This window comes from Salvelinus alpinus, chromosome 11 (genome assembly GCF_045679555.1).
Source record: "Salvelinus alpinus chromosome 11, SLU_Salpinus.1, whole genome shotgun sequence".
Classification (NCBI taxonomy): domain Eukaryota; kingdom Metazoa; phylum Chordata; class Actinopteri; order Salmoniformes; family Salmonidae; genus Salvelinus; species Salvelinus alpinus.
In genome coordinates this window covers 57,053,252-57,070,752 of record NC_092096.1, presented here as the reverse complement: position 1 = coordinate 57,070,752, position 17,501 = coordinate 57,053,252, and the positions used below count along the sequence as shown (strand labels likewise).

The 17,501-nt window shown below is 43.5% G+C and overlaps 2 protein-coding genes across 7 annotated transcripts; one reads left to right on the top strand and one right to left on the bottom strand.

The window, feature by feature from the left end:
• Window positions 1-892: 892 nt before the first annotated feature.
• On the top strand, window positions 893-4,656 carry LOC139534532 (putative nuclease HARBI1). Of its 6 annotated transcripts, XM_071333733.1 has the most exons (10): window positions 893-1,693; window positions 1,781-1,957; window positions 2,048-2,109; window positions 2,169-2,255; window positions 2,343-2,626; window positions 2,706-2,741; window positions 2,840-3,394; window positions 3,464-3,579; window positions 3,676-3,787; window positions 3,882-4,656. In XM_071333733.1, the coding sequence occupies exons 7-10, from the start codon at window positions 2,923-2,925 to the stop codon at window positions 4,250-4,252; spliced, it is 1,071 nt and encodes a 356-aa protein (XP_071189834.1). In that variant the 5' UTR covers window positions 893-1,693; window positions 1,781-1,957; window positions 2,048-2,109; window positions 2,169-2,255; window positions 2,343-2,626; window positions 2,706-2,741; window positions 2,840-2,922; the 3' UTR covers window positions 4,253-4,656. The 6 variants fall into 6 exon arrangements, 5 of the variants coding, with proteins under 5 accessions (XP_071189834.1, XP_071189830.1, XP_071189832.1 ...); XR_011666963.1 differs by lacking the exon at window positions 3,464-3,579 and having other exon boundaries at window positions 893-1,273; window positions 1,623-1,693; window positions 2,343-2,384; window positions 2,453-3,394; XM_071333729.1 differs by having other exon boundaries at window positions 893-1,273; window positions 1,623-1,693; window positions 2,343-3,394.
• A 965-nt stretch (window positions 4,657-5,621) lies between these two features.
• Window positions 5,622-8,984, bottom strand: cnpy4 (canopy FGF signaling regulator 4). The gene is made up of 6 exons (XM_071333734.1): window positions 8,751-8,984; window positions 8,445-8,571; window positions 8,110-8,206; window positions 7,831-7,953; window positions 7,622-7,739; window positions 5,622-7,473 (listed from the first exon to the last, which is right to left on the bottom strand). Exons 1-6 carry the CDS (start codon window positions 8,833-8,835, stop codon window positions 7,364-7,366), a joined length of 660 nt encoding a protein of 219 aa, XP_071189835.1. The 5' UTR covers window positions 8,836-8,984; the 3' UTR covers window positions 5,622-7,363.
• Window positions 8,985-17,501: the final 8,517 nt, after the last annotated feature.

The following is a 17,501-nucleotide window of genomic DNA, read 5'->3' as shown; positions in this document are numbered from 1 at the left end:
TCCACTCATTTCCTCAATCTATACTCGCGCCAACAGAATCAAGCATCGCTTCTGCTTCCTCCATTACTCTCAAACCAGTTAGAGCTTCTTCTTCTTTAGGTTTTATGGCAAACAAGTCTGTGCTTCAGCAATAAAACCTTCCATAGAGATAGCAATTAGTTCTGATTATTAATCAACTAATCAGAATTTTTGGAGATAATGAGTTGACCAATCAGGTGTAGTCTTCTGGCAGGTGCACATGGGACCGATCAGAATAGGGATGATGTCACTTTCTATAAGGCAAAAATATTTTTTTTTACCACAATGAAAATATTTTCCTAACTTTGTGAAATAAGAATGATCAATGATGTAGCACAAAAGTAGTCAACTTCGTCAAAGGCCAATAAACAATTGTGCCGGTAAAGTTCTGTGATCACAATTTGCCCTAGTCGAACTACTCGAATGTTTGCTGTAAAAAAATACAAAATAAATAATTTGAACACTGCGACTAAGTAGTTGAGAATGGAATTGTTGATTCTGGGTTGAGAAGTTACAGAGAGCCAGGTTCCAACCTTATGAAGATTACTCTTTATAGACCCTTTATTTGAATTCTGGCAACACCGCCTTAGTGTTGTTTCTTAATATGCTTGGGTTCACATAATTTTGGTTGATTTGCAGTACCATCCTCAGGGCCAAAAGCCTGTATAAACACAGGGAGAGAAACAACAGGAGAATACACTATTTCAATTTAGTTTATTTCCTTCAAGAAGAAAAGGCATGTGTAAAATCGTAAATGTTTCCATCATCGTAGACACCTAAACAGAGCTGAATGTTGGATATTTGTGCCGCATAATATTATGGCAGCAAGACTAATAGCGCACCTTCCACAAAAACAAAACACTTGTTGCTCTGGGGCCTGTTGCACAAAAGTAGAATTAAGACATCCGGGATAAATGACTCAGCTGAGCTCAATGAAGCCAAAACATGTGCGTCCAGGCTTAATTGGTTGCACAAAGACCAAGCCAGGATGAGCAGACACGGATTCATTAAGCCAGGTGAAACCAATCCTGGATAGGTGCGCGCTCACGGCTCACTCAAATAGACCCCGCCACAGATCACAGATTAACTGATTTACCATGGCAACTAGAGCCGCGTACTTTTCCCCGTCGGAAGCACAAATCCTCATGGAGGCATACGAGGAGGTAAAAGATATAATTAAGAAGAAAGGCAACACCGCCACAGTGATAAAGCAAAGAGAAAAAGCGTGGCAAAGTATTGCAGACCGCCTGAATGCGTAAGTAGTGCACAATTACACACTCACCGCTCCGCTGAAACATCACAATTACAATTCAAATATTTAATTCACATCTCCAAAAATGCAGTTGTACTGTAATTATGAAACGGTTAAATTTTTAATTGAAATGCACTGCAGATATGAGTGAAATTGTGTAAAGTAACTCCATCACACTGTATAAAGCTATGATAAATTTTTTGATATTTTTACTGAAAACAAGACAAAAATACCAAGTAATTTTTTGCAGTGTGACTCCATTAAATGTGTGTGTGTGTGTGTGTGTGTGTGTGTGTGTGTGTGTGTGTGTGTGTGTGTGTGTGTGTGTGTGTGTGTGTGTGTGTGTGTGTAGATTAAACATGAACGGGCCAAAACGGACATGGCAGCAGGTCAAAATCAAATACAAGAACATTCTGCAGAATGGTATGGTCCCTGACTAATATTTAACAAAGCACAAGCATATATTGTACCCAGAAGGTGCCTGCTCACACATTGTCTGTACTGTTTTAGCAGTGAAAAAGAATACCCACAGACAAGGCACGGGTGGTGGGTCACCAAAGGCTGACCTTACCCCAGCAGAGGACATGGCCTTGGAGCTAAATAAAGGCAGGCCCGTCTTAGAGGGGATCCCTGGGGGGAAAGAGACGAGCATAGGTTCCTCCCAAGATGCCACCCGCTTCATTCAAGGTATGTCCTTCCATCTCTACATGGGATACAACCACATTCATATTGAATCAATTTGGACTGTCTGACTTTGGTTTACCTATTGCCTTGCAGTGTCTGGCAGCACTGTGTTCCTGTTAGAGCCACCAGCACAAGCACCAGACGATGCTGATCCAGTGAGTACCTGGCATGTCTTGTCTACTAGCTTCAATATGAATCCGATTAAATGTGATAGGGTGAAGGCCCCAGTGCAGCAGCAACAGCACATGATGGAGACGATGATGAGGAGGAGACCATCTCTCTGGATTCCAGAAGGCATGAGGTATCATGTTAAGACTGTGAAAGTACTATTTACTCTACAATGGTGAGGAGTCCTCATCAAAATCAAAAAATCTAATTTCTTTTACAGGACCCAGATGCTATACAGTGGGAAAACCAGCCTGGCAACATAGTGCGTATTAATAAAAGGACACCACATCCTGCCAAATTCCAGCTGCGCTAATTGTATTGTGTTCACAGAGCTCACAAGCTATCAGAAAGTTGTATGGCAACCACCTCCGGCGCCAAATAGAACTGGCAGACATAGACATTCAGTACAAGAAGAAAAAGATGGAAAATCTTGCACTGGAGTCCGAAATAAAAAAGAGGGCAATTAGGAAACTGGACCTTGAAATAAAAAAACTTGAGAGGGAGGTGAGATATGCCTTCAATGTACACTGTATGCTAACTGTAACACAAATGTATTAATCATTATTTTTCTTTCCTCCCCCAGCTCCAAGAAGATGACACAGCTCAAAATAAAAATTAGGTATATTCTCGTAAAGTCAAGTGAGCCATGACATATGAGCTCTTATTGTGAGCACACAGGACGGTGGCATTTTTCTAAGGTTTTTTTTATTTTCCCAGCAATCAGTACAACCAAGTCATCGTTATAAGGCATCGCCCTCTTTTGCCCACCCCCCCAGCACCAGGTGTGGCCACTAGCCTATATGAAGGGCCAAAATTGTGTGTTCCTTTCTGCTCTGACAATGGCATGCCCATTCGTGCGAGATGTGGTGGATGAAGAAGCACTTGTGCTGAGGAGAGCCTTCAGGCGAGAAAGGGTCTTCAGGGACCGGTTGGACCCACTGGCCTTCCCTGATGACCATCTATATGAAAGATACAGGTTTTCTGCAGATGGCATCAGGTATCTATGCAGACTACTGGGTCCCAGGATTAAGCACCGCACTGCACGGAGCCATGCACTGAGTGTGGAGCAAATGGTTTGTGTGGCCTTGCGCTTTTTTGCTAGTGGAGCCTTCCTGTACTCAGTGGGGGATGCAGAACAGCTGAACAAGGCCACAATTTGCCGCACAATAAGGAGTGTGTGTCTGGCTATCAAAGCATTAGCAGATGTCTTCATCTCCTTCCCTGGCCACAGAAGACTCTGTGACATCAAAGAGGAGTTCTATAGGATTGCAGGTAAGAGGATCTACAAATTACAGGACAACTGTTAACACATAGTAGGATACTCATTACTTTGTGTGACAGGTTTCCCCAATGTCATTGGTGCAGTGGACTGCACACACATAAGGATAAAAGCCCCCTCAGGTGCCCATGAGGCCGATTTTGTGAATAGGAAATCCTTTCACAGCATTAATGTTCAGGTGAACATAACTTTTTGATATTGTCCATTGACGAACACTCTGCATTGCCAGTGATGTGCATTGATTGGTGTAATATTCCTCATCTTATGATTTCAGATGGTCTGCAATGCTGACTGTGTGATCAGCAATGTTGTGGCAAAATGGCCTGGCTCAGTCCATGACTCCAGAATCTTTCGGGCCTCTGAAATCTATCAGTGCCTATCACAAGGTAAGCCACACAACCCCTATTTATAACCATCATGGCTGTGTCAAGAATATCACTGTGTTTATGAGGTAGTAATGATGAGATTTTGTGTTGACAGGTGAATTCTCTGGTGTGTTGCTGGGAGACAGGGGGTATGGCTGCCAGCCTTTTCTCCTGACACCTTTCACAGACCCCCAGGAAGCACAGCAGGCCTACAACCATGCCCATGCCAGGACCAGGGCCAGAGTTGAAATGACCTTTGGCCTCCTGAAGGCACGCTTTCACTGCCTTCACAAATTAAGGGTCAGCCCTGTTAGGGCATGTGATATTACTGTGGCTTGTGCTGTCCTCCACAATGTGGCCTGCCTGAGGAAGGAGAGGGCCCCCAGAGTGCCACCAGCCATGGACTGGGACAATCCGGCAATCTTCCCTGATGACGACAGTGGTCGGCTGCTGAGGGACCAATATGTGGTGAAATATTTTAGTTAGTATGTGTGCTTTCAATTTTGGTTAAATATGTCCTGCGGTGGCAGAGGAATTTGGTTTTTTTTGGGTTCGTTTTTTGACGAATTTGGCCTCTTATGATGTTTGTGCGGTATACTGTGTGTAATACAAGGCTGCAGGGAGGCTACTGCATCCATTCATTTGTCTGTTCAGTTGATGTGTATGGATTTGTCCTGCATTTATTTTAGTGTGCAGACATGCAGGGTGTGTTATATACAGACCTTTGAATGTGTATGTATCATTTTGTATAATATGCTTGGATTCTGTGCTTTCCATCTTGTAGAGTCACTGTGACTTCAGTTTCGAAAGGAGCTGATGGTTTACCTGCTTTGTTTTGTCCTTATTCAATAAAGGAACATAATGTTACACATTGTGTTTTTATATTCATATGGAATGTGTATTTGTTTATATGACAGAGTACTAGGGCCACACTGAAGAAAAAGGATAAAGTCATAAATTTATGAGGCTGGTTCTTTCTGCAGAAAAGCTACATATTGTTTTTACAGTTTTGATACTTATGACAATGTGATACTTAATATTCTGGCACATCAGCATGTCTTTGTTTATGAAACCATACTGAAGTACAATTTCACGAAATGCCCCACATCTGTCATTTTAACAACTGTCCTCCTTTAAAACAACTGGTTACAATATTATGACTTGTGTTTTTTTCCCCTCTGTGGCCCTAATATTCTATCATTTTATATATAGCCTTATAGTCTATGGGAAACTGTAAATTATCTAATGATAGCAACATCATCTAAAAATCATTTTTTATCCAAAATCATTGAAATTAATGATCACAAACGTTTAAATAATAACAGTGGGTCTAGTTATATGTGATAACAATGTATAGTGAGCAGTGAAATAACTATTGGTTTCCATTTGTGGTGACTGCTGACTGACATTAGGGATGAGATTAAATAGATCCTGGAATTTAGCCTGGTCTGGAGCAGGCTAGCTCCACAGAATAAATCTCCATGGTAATTTATACCATAACATATCCTCCTGCCCCCTATCCATCTTTAGTGCAACCGGATTACGGATCAATTGAGCCAGGATCACCAAGATATCCTGGCTTAATCCCTTATCCTAGTTTTGTGCAACAGGCCCCTGGTCTAGGCCAGGGACCCTGACAGATCAATGCAGTTTGAGACAATTTCAAAAAATATACCACAAGATGGCAGCACATTACAAGTTTTCACTTCTCCAGCCAGGTAGCTACACTGACTTTCATTGGATATGCAATTGTACCATTTAAAAAAAATCCAGTATCCCAATGTTCTTGCTCCCTATACAGTAAAAGGCCTGTGAGAAGCTAAATTAAATTCAGATAAATTTCAAGACTCACATGTACACAATGTGATAAGAGTTTATTCAAATTTAAAAACGGTACATATTAGATTTTGGAAACAAAAATGTACCACGAATACAAAACATGGGCACACATCGACAGGATAAAAAGGCTTTCTAATTTCCTATACTTCCCCATCTTAGATAATGCAGTTGGTTTTCAATTTACTTTCATATTGTAGTGTTCTGTAGCATTCTCAGTTTCAACTTACCTACTGAAAAGGGACAGGTGTGTGTAAATTGATGATATTGATTTGATGTAAACTGTAAACAATGACACATCTATGACTATTCAAATGTTGGACACAACCAGATGGCCTCTTGCTCCATAGATACACTACATGACCAAAAATATGTGGACACCTTCGCGTCAAAAATCTCATTCCAAAATCATGTTCATTAATATTGAGTTCTGCTACAACAGCCTACACTCTTCTGGAAAGGCTTTCCACTAGATGTTGGAACATTGCTGCAGGGACTTGCTTCCATTCAGCCACAAGAGAATTAGTGAGGACGGGCACTGATGTTGGGCGATACGCCTGGCTCGCTCTCGGCATTCCAAGTCATCCCAAAGATGATCAATGGGGTTGAGGTCAGGGCTCTGTGCAGGCCAGTCAAGTTCTTCCACACCGATCTCAACCAAACCATTTCTGGACCTTGCTTTGTGCAAAGGGGCATTGTCATGCTGAAACAGGAAAGAGCCTTCCCAAACTGCAGCCACAGTTAGAAGCAAAGAATCTTCTACAATGTCATTGTATGCTGTAGCGTTAAGATTTCCCTTCACTGGAACTAAGGGGCTTTGCCCAAACCAGGAAAAACATCCCCATACCATTATTCCTCCTCCACCAAACTTTACAGTTGACACTATGCATTCGGGCAGGTAGCGTTATACTGGCATCCGCCAAACCCAGATTAGACTGTGGAACTGCCAGATGGTAAAGCGTGATTCATCACTCCAGAGAACGCGTTTCCATTGCTCCAGAATTGAATAGCGGCGAGCTTTACACCACCCCAGCCGACGCTTGGCATTGCGCATGGTGATCCTAGGCTTGTGTGAGGCTGCTCGGCCATGGAAACCCATTTCATGAAGCTCCCAACAAAGTTATTTTACTTATGTTGCCTCCAGAGGTAGTTTGGAACTCAGTAGTGAGTGTTGCAACCGAGGAAAGACGATTTAACTTCAGCACTTTGCGTTCCCATTCAGGGGCCTAACACATCGTGGCTGAGCCGTTGTTGCTCCTAGAAATTTGACGAACTGACTTGTTAAAAAGGTAGCAACCTATGACGATGCCATGTTGAAAGTCACTGACCTCTCCAGTAAGGCCATTCTACTGCCAATGTTTGTCTATGGAGATTGCATGACTGTGTGCCCGATTTTATACACCTGTCAACAACGGGTGTGGCTGAAATTGCCGAATCCACTACTTTGAAGGGATGTCCACATAATTGTGTATATAGTGTATAATAGAGTGGTGAAGCACTGTAAGGTTTGGGAGACTTGACTTAGCTCACTTTTAGCTTTCTGAGGAGCAAGACAGGAGGCGGATAGTCGATGCAGAGATAGGAAATGTAATGTTCAGTTGGTTGGTCTGCTACATACAGTATTATTGATGTTGAATGTAACTTTGTAACTATGCTCCATGCATTCTAACTATGTTCCACTCCAAATATCTTATGACCATCTGGGAAGGAGGGAGGGGTAGTTCTGTTAGGGAGACTTTCACTCCGCCATTTTGGATGATTTCACAGTTCTCCTGCGTCATGAGTCTTCCCTCTTCCCTCTCCTTCGCTTGCTACCTGCACTTTGGATCCCTTCTTTCCCATGTCACCCTTCCAAACCTCCTGTAGACATTCTGAGGGAGAGAGCGGGAAAACCCAGGTAAGTGTTTAACTATGTGAGCACGTGTATGTTGTGTTTGCCACTATTCAAGTATCTTGAGTGAGTGTGTGCTTTAGGTATACGTTTGCAAGTGTGTATGCTATAGTGTGTGTGTGTCCTACCTTGCTCGGAGGTCTTGAGAATGTGTGTCTCACACAGGAAGCGTTCCAGCCTCTCCTCCTGATGGTGGAAGTACCAGTCCTCCACAACCTCCTCATACTGCTCTAGCATCGTCTCACACTGAAACAAGCCAACACCCACTTATTGTCATGAACACGCACAACACTCTGTAAAGCTGTATGTTGATGTGTAAACACACACGGGTATGTACCTGTTTCTTCATGTCGGACACCTCCACTGAGGGTTCGTCCCAGAGTTCATAGGGCAGCCCCAACTCCACCTTCACCCCCTTATGGACCAGGTTCTTCAGAGTGGCCATGGTCTGACTGGTACCCTAAAACACACAAAGATGATTAGTTGACTCAGGTGTGTTAGTACTGGGCTGGAACAAAATCCTGCATGCCATGTGGGTTCACAGGACCAGGATTGAAGAACACTGTTCTGAAGCATGACCATTGGTTAAACTGCGAAGATGGAGAGGTGTGAGGACCTTGGCGTATCGGAGGCTGCCAGGTCTCTCAGCATGGACGCTGTACTGTAGGATCCCCTCACAGATGTTATCCACTGCCTCCGTCAGACGGGTCTCACTGAAAACAGTTATTTCAAAAATCACAACTACAAAATGAGTGGTCAAACCACTTCAGTCAACAGAGCAGAGCTCAATGAGGCTTCCCTCTCCTTCTCCATAACATAAAGTGGCTCCCTCTCCATTTATCCTTCCCTTCATCGATCATAAAAGGCCAGTTGACCCATCCTGTTTTATCACATCAACACGGTTGAAGGAGAAGAGGGACACTTTAAAGTACTCGTCCTGGGGTTACTTACGAGGTATTGTATTTGATCTTGCGTCTGCGTTTACCCGTGTCCAGCACTGCTCCTAGCTCCAGAACCTCCTTGGACCGACCCGTCTTCTCCAAGGCTGCTTGGAGCTCCACCGTCAGGAATTTACACACTGTAGGGTTCAGACAGACGGATGTTGTTGAAATGCATTTTAATTTTGGTTTATAAACAAAATGCATTCACAGACACTGAATCTCCTAGTTAATTATCTAGCTAGCTAAGTATACAAAAAAGCTAACGCTGAGCAAGACATCGTCACATTCAATTTGTAACTACTGTAGCTAACGTTACCTTCGCATCGATTGGGCAGTCTTTCGTCCTCGGCTGATATAGCGAAGCTGCACACCCAAAAAAAGCACAAGAGAAAAAGTTCCATTGCAACTTTTCACCAACTTGTTTGCCTAAATCCGTTTACAGACGCCACATCGGCATTTTTCGAGAGACTCACAGCACGCAAATGGCAAGGCGCAGGCGCAGTGTAGTAGTTGAAACTACCCAAAAAGGTATTCACTTAACACAGCCAGAAAGTCATAAATATGGCTAAACCCCGCTATTTCTACAATTTATTTTCATACAATCTTATTTTAGCCCTAACCTTAGCCACACTGATAACCGTATGACTAACCTTAAATTAAGGCCAAAAAGCGATTATTTGTTTTCATACATCTTTACGATGCAGCCAATTGTGACTTTGTGGCTGTGTTATCTAGTGGAAAACACAGAAGAGGAAAGGCGGATCGTGCGATTCCGATTTAGGAAATCTAGTCGAGCGTTGATAAATTCAAACTCAAGGTGGGGAAAGATATTTAGAGTGGACATTTGTCAAATGTAAACAATACAAAAAAGATGACCGTGCGTGTATTTTATCTCATAGGGATTGTATTAAGTGAGTTTAGAGCTTTGGAGTCTCAAGCCCCCACTCCCCAGTTAGCAATGAGCACTCTGGCGAGAGAGATAGAGTGCTGTGCCTTTTTAGCCGATTTATCACGCGGCTGCAATGTTCCTGAAGTTCCTGTGCCGTTTTCCTCGCACAGCCTTTGTTTGTCAGTGCTATAATTCAGAGCTAGGGCCTACTATTTATTGACCCCCATGATGAAATCTGGAGGGGCCTGTGGATCTGTCTTCATCCGTTCGTTCGCACATTAGTCACACAGGATATCTCAGCAATGGCCTGATTTTGACCAAACGTGGGTAAATTATGCATCTTACCATTAAGATCCGGCATTTACAAAATTACACTGATTGGCCAGATGGTGGAGCTGTAACAAGAGATTGAAAATGTGAACTTTGAAAGGTCACGCCCCACATCCCGTTTGACCTAAAGCCAAGAGACGCGTACAAAGCTCTCCCTCGTCCTCCATTTGGCAAATCTGACCAGAACTCTATCCTCCTGATTCCTGCTTACAAGCAAAAATTAAAGCAGGAAGCACCAGTGACTCGGGCTATAAAAAAGTGGTCAGATGAAGCAGATGCTATACTACAGGACTGGCACAGACTGGAATATGCTCTGGGATTCTTCCGATGGCATTGAGGAGTACAGCACATCAGTCACTGGCTTTATCAATAAGTGCATCGAGGACGTCGTCCCCACAGTGACTGTACGTACATACCCCAACCAGAAGCCATGGATTACAGGCAACATTCGCACCGACCTAAAGGGCAGAACTGCCGCTTTCAAGGAGCGGGACTCTAACCCAGAAGCTTATAAGAAATCCTGCTATGCCCTCCGATGAACCATCAAACAGGCAAAGCGCCAATACAGGACTAAGATCAAATTGTACTACACCCGCTCCGTCGCTCGTCGGATGTCGGATGTGGCAGGGCTTGCAAACTATTACAAACTATTACAGACTACAAAGGGAAGCACAACCGAGAGCTGCCCAGTGACACGAGCCTACCAGACGAGCTAAATAACTTCTATGCTCGCTTCGAGGCAAGTAACAAAACATGCATGAGAGCATCAGCTTTTCCGGATGACTGTGTGATCTCGCTCTCCACAGCCGATGTGAGTAAGACCTTTAAACAGATCAACATTCACAAGGCTGCTGGACCAGACTGATTACTATGACGTGTACTCCGATCATGCGCTGACCAACTGGCAAGTGTCTTCACTGACATTTTCAACCTCTCCCTGTCTGTGTCTATAATACCAACACGGGACCATCAGTGGTCCCGTGTGGCTCAGTTGGTAGAGCATGGCGCTTGCAACGCCAGGGTTGTGGGTTCATTCCCCACGGGGGGACCAGGGTGAATATGTATGAACTTTCCAATTTTGTAAGTCGCTCTGGATAAGAGCGTCTGCTAAATGACTTAAATGTAAATGTAAATGTTTCAAGCAGATCACCATAGTCCCTGTGCCCAAGAACACTAAGGTAACCTGACTAAATGACTACCGACCCGTAGCACTCACGTCTGTAACTATGAAATGCTTTGAAAGGCTGGTCATGGCTCACATCAACACCATTATCCCAGAAACCCTAGACCCACTCCAATTTCCATACCGCACCAACAGAACCACAGATGATGCAATCTCTATTGCCCTCCACACTGCCCTTTCCCACCTGAACAAAAGGAACACCTATGTGAGAATGCTATTCATTGACTACAGCTCAGCGTTCAACACCATAGTGCCCTCAAAGCTCATCACTAAGCTAAGGACCCCTAGGACTAACACCTCCCTTTGCAACGGGATCCTAGACTTCCTGACGGGCCGCCCCCAGGTGGTAAGAGTAGGTAACAACACATCTGCCACGCTGATCCTCAACATGGGGGCCCCTCAGGGGTGTGTGCTCAGTCCCCTCCTGTACTCCCTGTTCACTCATGACTGCACGGCCAGACACAACTCCAGCACCATCATTAAGTTTGCTGATGACACAACAGTGGTAGGCCTGATCACCGACAATGATGAGACAGCCTATAGGGAGGAGGTCAGAGACCTGACCGTGTGGTGCAAGGACAACAACCTCTCACTCAACGTGATCAAGACAAAGGAGATGATTGTGGACTACAGTGAAAGGAGGACCGAGCACGCCCCCATTCTCATCGACGGGGCTGTAGTGGAGCAGGTTGAGAGCTTCAAGTTCCTTGGTGTCCACATCACCAAAAAACTAACATGGTCCAAGCACATCAAGACAGTGATGAAGAGGGCACGACAAAACCTATTCCCCCTCAGGAGACTGAAAAGATTTGGCATGGGTCCTCAAATCCTCAAAAGGTTTTACAGCTGCACCATCGAGAGCATCCTGACGGGTTGCATCACTGCCTGGTATGGCAACTGCTCGGCCTCCGACCGCAAGGCACTACAGAGGGTAGTGCGAACGGCCCAGTACATCACCGGGGCCAAGCTTCCTGCCATCCAGGACCTCTATACCAGGCGGTGTCAGAGGAAGGCCCTAAAAATTGTCAAAGACTCCAGCCACCCTAGTCATAGACTGTTCTCTCTGCTACCGCACGGCAAGCGGTACCGGAGTGCCAAGTCTAGGTCCAAGAGGCTTCTAAACAGCTTCTACCCCCAAGCCATAAGACTCATGAACAGCTAATTAAATGGCTACCCAGACTATTTGCACCCCCCCACCCCCCCCCCACGCTGCTGCTACTCTCTGTTATCATCTATGCATAGCCACTTTAATAACCCTACCTGCATGTACATAATTATAATTACCTCAATTACCTCGACACCGGTGCCCCCACACATTGACACACTGACTCTGAACCGGTACCGCCTGTATATAGCCCCACTATTGTTATTTACTGCTGCTCCTTAATTATTTGTTATTCTTATCTCTTACTTTGTTTTTGGTATTTTCTTAAAACTGCATTGTTGGTTAAGGGCTTGTACGTAAGCATTTCACTATAAGGTCTACACCTGTTGTATTCGGCGCATGTGACAAATAACATTTGATTTGATTTGTCCTGTCCCACTCTTGTCTGTGTACACTGCAATCCAGTTTTAAGCTGCAAATGTATACAACATGTTTATACATCGATACATAGTTATTTTTAATTCAAATTAGATCATCAGTTTTGAGTCTGGTGATGGAGGGGTTAAGTGAGGGGGGTGGGGAAGAAGGGGGGTGCCCCCTGCTGACTCAGGAGACACGGGACACACGCTTAATGACAACCTGAGAGAGAGGGGGAGGAGAGAGAGAGAGATGACGGAAGGAAAGACCAAAAATAGAGAGAACGAGAGGTAAAGTGTGAATGAAGATTTATGTGAATGTGTAAATGACAACTATAAAGTGTGAGAGAGAGACGGACAGAGAAAAAGCGAGGGGGAGGAGAAAGAGAGAGCGAGCAAGGGAAAGGAGGGAGAGTGAGAGGAACGAGAAGGGTCTTGCATAGATAAAGTTGCTGGGGGAGTATGGAGTTCAGGGAGAGGACAGAACACTATACAGAGGAGCTGAAGAGAGGAGCAGAACCAGAAGTAAGAGAGAAGTCCTCTGATACACACACACACACACGAGAAACAGAGCGAGAGAAGTCAGTAAGTTGCTCAATGAAGAGATAACCAAACAGCACCTTAACGTGTGTGCGCTGTGTGTCTTTGCATGGAATGGCCTTCACAATAACAGTAATAGCCTTGGATGGTCTCAGATCTCAAGTACTTTTGATTGGTTTGTTTGTGTGGGCTCCCCGTGTCCTATGGTCCTTGGACAGCTTGCTAGCACACTTGGTCCAGAGGACGACGTGTTCTTGATGTAATGCACTGAAGCAGCATGTCTGAAGTAACCATGTGGTTTTCCCATACCTCTACGGGTTATCCCCAGTGTGTGAGGCACTGTTGCTAATTGTGTGTTATCACAAAGAGCGATGGAAGGAGTATCCATTGTCTGTCAAGGGATACGTTTACAGCAGCACACAGCTACACAGGTCTACTGATGTTACCGATGCCCTGTCAATCAAGCCCACTTTAGCTGGGCTTGATAAAGCTTTCGATAAAGCTTGATAAACATTGAATAGACGCAAAAGAGAAATCCCCGCCCATCTGGCACTCCAGGCATGCTTAAGCAAACACTGAAAGTATTTAAGAGATTTTAAATAGTATTTTAACCCAGGTGTGACACACACACACACACATCAGATTAAGTCATAGGGAAGGCACACATTTTGACACACCCCAGGACAGGTCATCACAGGTAGAACATGGACATTATACATACAGAGTTTCACTCAACTACACGCTGTCACGTATGCACAAACACACTTATACGCTATAAAAAGTCACAAGCGACGTCGCTCGTGTCAAGACTACATACACAAAGCGGTCAGACAGAGGCGGACACACACAGATACACACACACACACACAGAGAATTAAACTAAATCAAATGAGAACAGCCAGATATTAAGAGTTGTCAATCCATGCTGTAATAACAATATGCTGACTAACTGAAATAATATTTTAATTCACCGATTTGTTTTTCATTTAACTTTTATTTGATTCAGGAAAGCCTCACTGAACATAAAGAACATATTTTCCAAAGGAGACATGACCAACATGCCACTATAAAACACTGTAAAACTCTGACAAGACCTACAGCTGATCAGCGAGCCAGTACCGGCTGCCTTAGAAAAGACAGGTAGGAACAACAGAAGCTGAACCTGTCACTTCATACACCCGCTCTCTCTAACATATTCTATGGAAGATATGGATCTCCCTAAAAAGAGGATTTTCTGACAAGCTGATATCAAAGACACTTCCTCAGTTATAATGTATTAGACAAAATAGATATATTTGACCAAGAGGGAAGGTTTAACAGGATGTACTTGAGCTCCAGGAATTCTCTCCTTCCCGGAAACAAATTGGATTATCTGACAAGCCATCTAGAACAGGAATGCCTTATATTTACAGTGTCGTTGGAAAGTATTCAGACACCATGACTTTTTCCACATTTTGTTACCTTACAGCCTTATTCTAAAATTGATTAAATATTTTTTTCCCTTATCAATATACACACAATACCCCATAATGATAAAGCAAAAACAGGTGTTGGGAATTTTTTGCTATATTATTACAAATGAAAATATCAAATTTACATAAATAGTTAGACACTTTTACTCAGTACTTTGTTGAAGCACCTTTTGCAGCGATTACAGCCTCGAGTCTTCTTGGGTATGACGCTACAAGCTTGAAACACCTGTATTTGGGAAGTTTCTCCAATTGTTCTCTGCAGATCCTCTCAAGCTCTGTCAGGTTGGATGGGGAGCGTCGCTGCACAGCTATTTTCAGGTCTCTCCAGAGATGTTTGATCGGGTTCAAGTACAGGCTCTGGCTGGGCCACTCAAGGACATTCAGAGACTTGTCTCGAAGCCACTCCTGCATTGTCTTGGCTGTGTGCTTAGGGTTGTTGTCCTGTTGGAAGGTGAACCTTCACCCCAGTCTGAGGTCCTGAGTGCTCTGGAGCAGGTTTTTATCAAGGATCTCTCTGTACTTTGCTCCGTTCATCTTCCTCTCGGTCCTGCATAGTCTCCCAGTCCCTGCCGCTGAAAAACATCCCCACAACATGATGCTGCCACCACCATGCTTCACCATAGGTGTAGGTTCTCCCATCTCCACAGAGGAACTCTGGAGCTCTGTCACCATCGGGTTCTTGTTCACCTCCCTGACCAAGGCCCTTCTCCCCGATTGCTCTTGGTGGTTCCAAACTTCTACCATTTAAGAATGATGGAGGCCGCTGTGTTCTTGGGGACCTTCAATGCTACAGAAATGTTTTGGTACCCTTCCCCAGATCTGTGCCTTGACACAATCCTGTCTCTGAGCTTTACAGACAATTCCTTCGAACTCATGGCTTGTTTTTGCTCTGATATGCACTGTCAACTGTGTGACCTTATGTAGACAGGTGTGTGTCTTTCCAAATCATGTCCAATCAATTTAATTTACCACAGGTGGACTCCAATCAAGTTGTAGAAACATCTCAAGGATGATCAATGGAAACAGGATGCACCTGAGCTTAATTTCAAGTCTCATAGCTAAGGGTCTGAATACTTATGTAAATAAAGTTGTTGTTTCTATTTTTAATACATTGGCAAAAATGTCTATAAACCTGTTTTTGCGTTGTCATTATGGGGTATTATGTGTAGATTAATGAGGAAAAACATTTATTTAATCAATTTTACAATAAGGCTGTAATGTAACACAATGTGGAAAAAGTCAAGGGGTCTGAATCATTTCAGAATGCACTGTAGTTAGAATACTTTATTATCTGGAAATGATGCTGAATCGTTACAGGTATCATAGAAACATAGTACACATTATACTGCAAAGAAATACTGTCAAAAGGCTTATCTCAGTCTTACCTTTGTCATGCACAGAGAATATTTTCAGTTCACAGTTATACTCTCACAGACAGAACCCATGTTAGTTCATTTTAGAGCTGTTAATGTGAAGGAGCGCTTCTCGTCAGTATAGTTTCCCTTAAGATAGGCATCCCGCTAGCGGGACACCAGTCGACAACATCCGGTGAAATTGGAGGGCGTGCAATTCAAATAAATAATCGTAATATTAAACATTCATGAACATACAAGCATCTTATACCATTTAAAAGCTTAAATACTTGTTAATCTAAATGCGTTGTCCGATTCACAATAGGCTTTACAGCGAAAACATACCATGCGATTGTCTGAGGACGGCGCCCCACATCAACATATTTTTCAACCAGCACAGGCTTCATAAAATCACAAATAGCGATTAAATAAATCACTTACTTTTGAAAATCTTCCTCTGTTTGCAATCCCAAGGGTCCCAGCTACAACATGAATGGTCGTTTTGTTAGATAAAATTCTTCTTTATATCCCAAAAAGTCTGTTTAGTTGGCGCCATAGATTTCAGTAATCCACTCGTTCAACATGCAGACAAAGGAGTCCAAAAAGCTACCGCTAAACTTCATCCAAACAAGTCAAGCGACTATTCTATTTAATCCTCAGGTACTCTAAAATGTAAATAAACTATTATATTTCATACGGAAAATAGTATGTTCAATAGGAAAGTAAAATTAGTAAGCGTAACCCTCTTCCTCGCGCTCCAAAAGACTGATATTGTTCCGGTGCTCTCTTCACCAAAACTCAAAATTCTTGCTCGTTTTTCAAGAAAAAAGCCTGAAACCTTGAATAAAGACTTTTGACATCTAGTGGAAGCCATAGGAATTGCAATCTGGGAGCCGGAATTACATAGGACCCATAGCTTTCCATTGTAAGAGCATGGGACCTCAACAAAAAAAACATTCCGGTTGGTTTTTCTTTGGATTTTCGCCTGCCATATCAATTCTGTATTAGTCTCAGACGTTATTTTAACAGTTTTAGAAACTTCAAAGTATTTTCTATCCAATGCTACCAATTATATGCATATATCTGGGCCTGAGTAACAGGCAGTTTACTTTGGGCACGCCAGTCAGGAAACTAGACCCTATCTTAACATGGTGGCCAGAAACGGCAAGCAAGAGGTTTAATTTACTAACGCTGGCCTGTGTGTGTGTGTGTGTGTGTGTGTGTGTGTGTGTGTGTGCGTGTGCGTGTGCGTGTGCGTGTGCGTGTGTGTGTGTGTGTGTCGGTACACAGCACCACTAGATCCCACAGCCACCTACACCACACACACACACACACACACACACACACATTGGCTTCTGGCATAAACACTGACACAGAATCGCACCTGGCTAACACACACACACACACACACACACACACACACACACACACACACACACACACACACACACACACACACACACACACACACACACACACACACACACACACACACACACACACACAGCTGGCTGGTGTCAGGGCCTCCTTGGCAGTAGCTAGGTCTAATGACCTAAACTGTGTCCTCACCTCATGTCCCCTGACCCCTATGACCATAACGTTAACCCTTCTAGCTCCACACTTTATGAATACTACGTACAGTGCCTTCAGAAAGTATTCACACCCCTTAACTTTTTCCATATTTTTTGTCTTATAAAGTGGGATTAACATGGACTAATTGTCACGAGCAAAAAAATTCTAACATAAAAAATAAATAAAAAACGAATATATCTTGATTAGA